At 40.0% G+C, this 1753-nt stretch overlaps 1 protein-coding gene across 1 annotated transcript in view; it reads left to right on the top strand.

Annotated features, from left to right (window-relative positions):
- LOC114072300 (mitogen-activated protein kinase kinase kinase kinase 3-like) overlaps window positions 1-1505 on the top strand; it is an 11999-nt gene extending 10494 nt beyond the window's left edge. The window contains exon 9 of the mRNA XM_027910214.1: window positions 520-1505. Coding sequence (XP_027766015.1) covers window positions 520-650 — 131 coding nt within the window. The 3' untranslated portion in view covers window positions 651-1505. The remainder of the gene's footprint in view (window positions 1-519) is intronic.
- Window positions 1506-1753: the final 248 nt, after the last annotated feature.

Below are 1753 nucleotides of genomic sequence, written 5' to 3'. Positions count from 1 at the left end.
GGCAATCCATCTACGTCCTGAGGACCTCACTGCCACCGTCCAAGCGTGCTTGGCCCCGGCAGATGAACCTCAGGATTAAAGGGTGGGCTCAGTTCCGCGCACACTGTGTCTCACCTAAAAAATCCAATGCGCAGGCTGGAAGGTGGAAAGACCTTCCCCGGTTCTTCGTTCGCGAAGACTGGCCATTACTTACTTACTTTACAAACTGTACAGACATGCTACTGAGCTAGTCAGCAAGAAAACATGTAGGCTTTTTTAGAAACTGAAATTATGGAACTAAGTCTTTTGCAGTTGTCATCATCTCGGGATGAGATGTCTGTCTTGTTGCGTGCCTAATGCATAAATCCATAAATTGAAGCTTCCTTAGCAGGATTAATCTTCCATGTTTTCAAATACGATAACTATTATAGTTTGATTTGTTTCAATGTGTGTAATTGTTTAAAGTCCTTTTTTGATAAAGAGCTGCATATACACCTCCCTGACATCAGGATTTCTAGCTTTTTTTGTTTGTGTTTGCAGATCAGTACTTGATATTTGGTGCAGAAGAAGGTATTTACACTCTGAACCTCAATGAACTTCATGAAACGTCAATGGAGCAGGTATATTTCTGGTTTGATATTGTTGAAAAAAAAATGCATCCCTTTTTCTAAACTACTCAAATTAACGTTGTGTAATCCTTGTAAAAATAGTTTTTACTACCTTTATCTAGGCACTAGTTACACTGAGAACTATCTTAAATGCTTGCTATTGAGGATACTTTTCAGTCATGTTTAAGTGTTTTGTAGGCTGAACCATGTTCAAGTAGGAGATCTTCACCTGTCAGTGTTTTGAACTTCACCATAGTGCATTGGTCTGCAGTTAAATGATTAGGTAAATAGTAAGAAATATCCCTGATATATTTTGGTTAGAAGTTTCTATTTTCCTTAAAGCTTTGGTACAATATAGAATTTTTGCAACAAACATTGTGCTTCAGCTGCAGGGAAGCAAAGAGATCCTTTATACACTAGATTCCATTTTTTGGTCTTAAAAGCAGCTTTTCTGGTGAGACTCAGCTTACTGAATTCCACCTAAAGCTCTGTCTCTGCAGAGTCTTATAAAAAGTAATTTTTTTGAGGGGATACTGGGGAGGGGGAAAATGCCAATTGCAGGCTTTTCTGTATGGTATCTTCTCCAGCTCTTTTGTTACTCTCTAAGAGACTTGTTTTCTTTCCTGCCTTCTCCCTAACTTAGGGAGCTATGCATCTGCTATCAAGATGGAGGATTTTGCAAGGACAGCCTTCATACTGTAAGCTGGAGGCACTGGTGTTTGTTCATCTTCCAGGGTCCAGATGTTGTAGATATGTCTGTTTGTCGAGAGGGAGGCCTAGCTAGCTTGAACTGAGCTCCACGTAACCCATATTCATACTGGTGCTTGAGTTACCTAATTTAAACTTAGCTCAGGAACGTCTCTGCTGCTGCACTGCAGTTGTAAAGCCCACCCTGAGAAATATCGCTAATGCAATAATACTTGTAGACTAGGTAAACCAAGGAAAGATTTGTTTGGTTTTTGTCATCGCTCTTTGGGATTTGGTTTTTAACTGGCGAGGAAGGAGAACAGGTGTAATGAAAATCATGTAGTGTGTGGTCTAGTGAGCTTTCAGGGAAGTGTTTGAATGAGCACTTAGAGACAAGAAGAGATGCTTGCTAAAACAGCCACTTGTGTGGAACAAGAGGAATGGAGTGAACAGTCAATTAACCTGCTAATTTGAAGAAC

Source organism: Empidonax traillii, unplaced genomic scaffold, assembly GCF_003031625.1.
Source record: "Empidonax traillii isolate 1590-97213 ecotype Southwest subspecies unplaced genomic scaffold, ASM303162v1 scaffold2948:size16860, whole genome shotgun sequence".
Classification (NCBI taxonomy): Eukaryota; Metazoa; Chordata; class Aves; order Passeriformes; family Tyrannidae; genus Empidonax; species Empidonax traillii.
The sequence above is the reverse complement of the archived record's forward strand: the minus strand, read 5'-3'. Positions and strand labels throughout refer to the sequence as shown.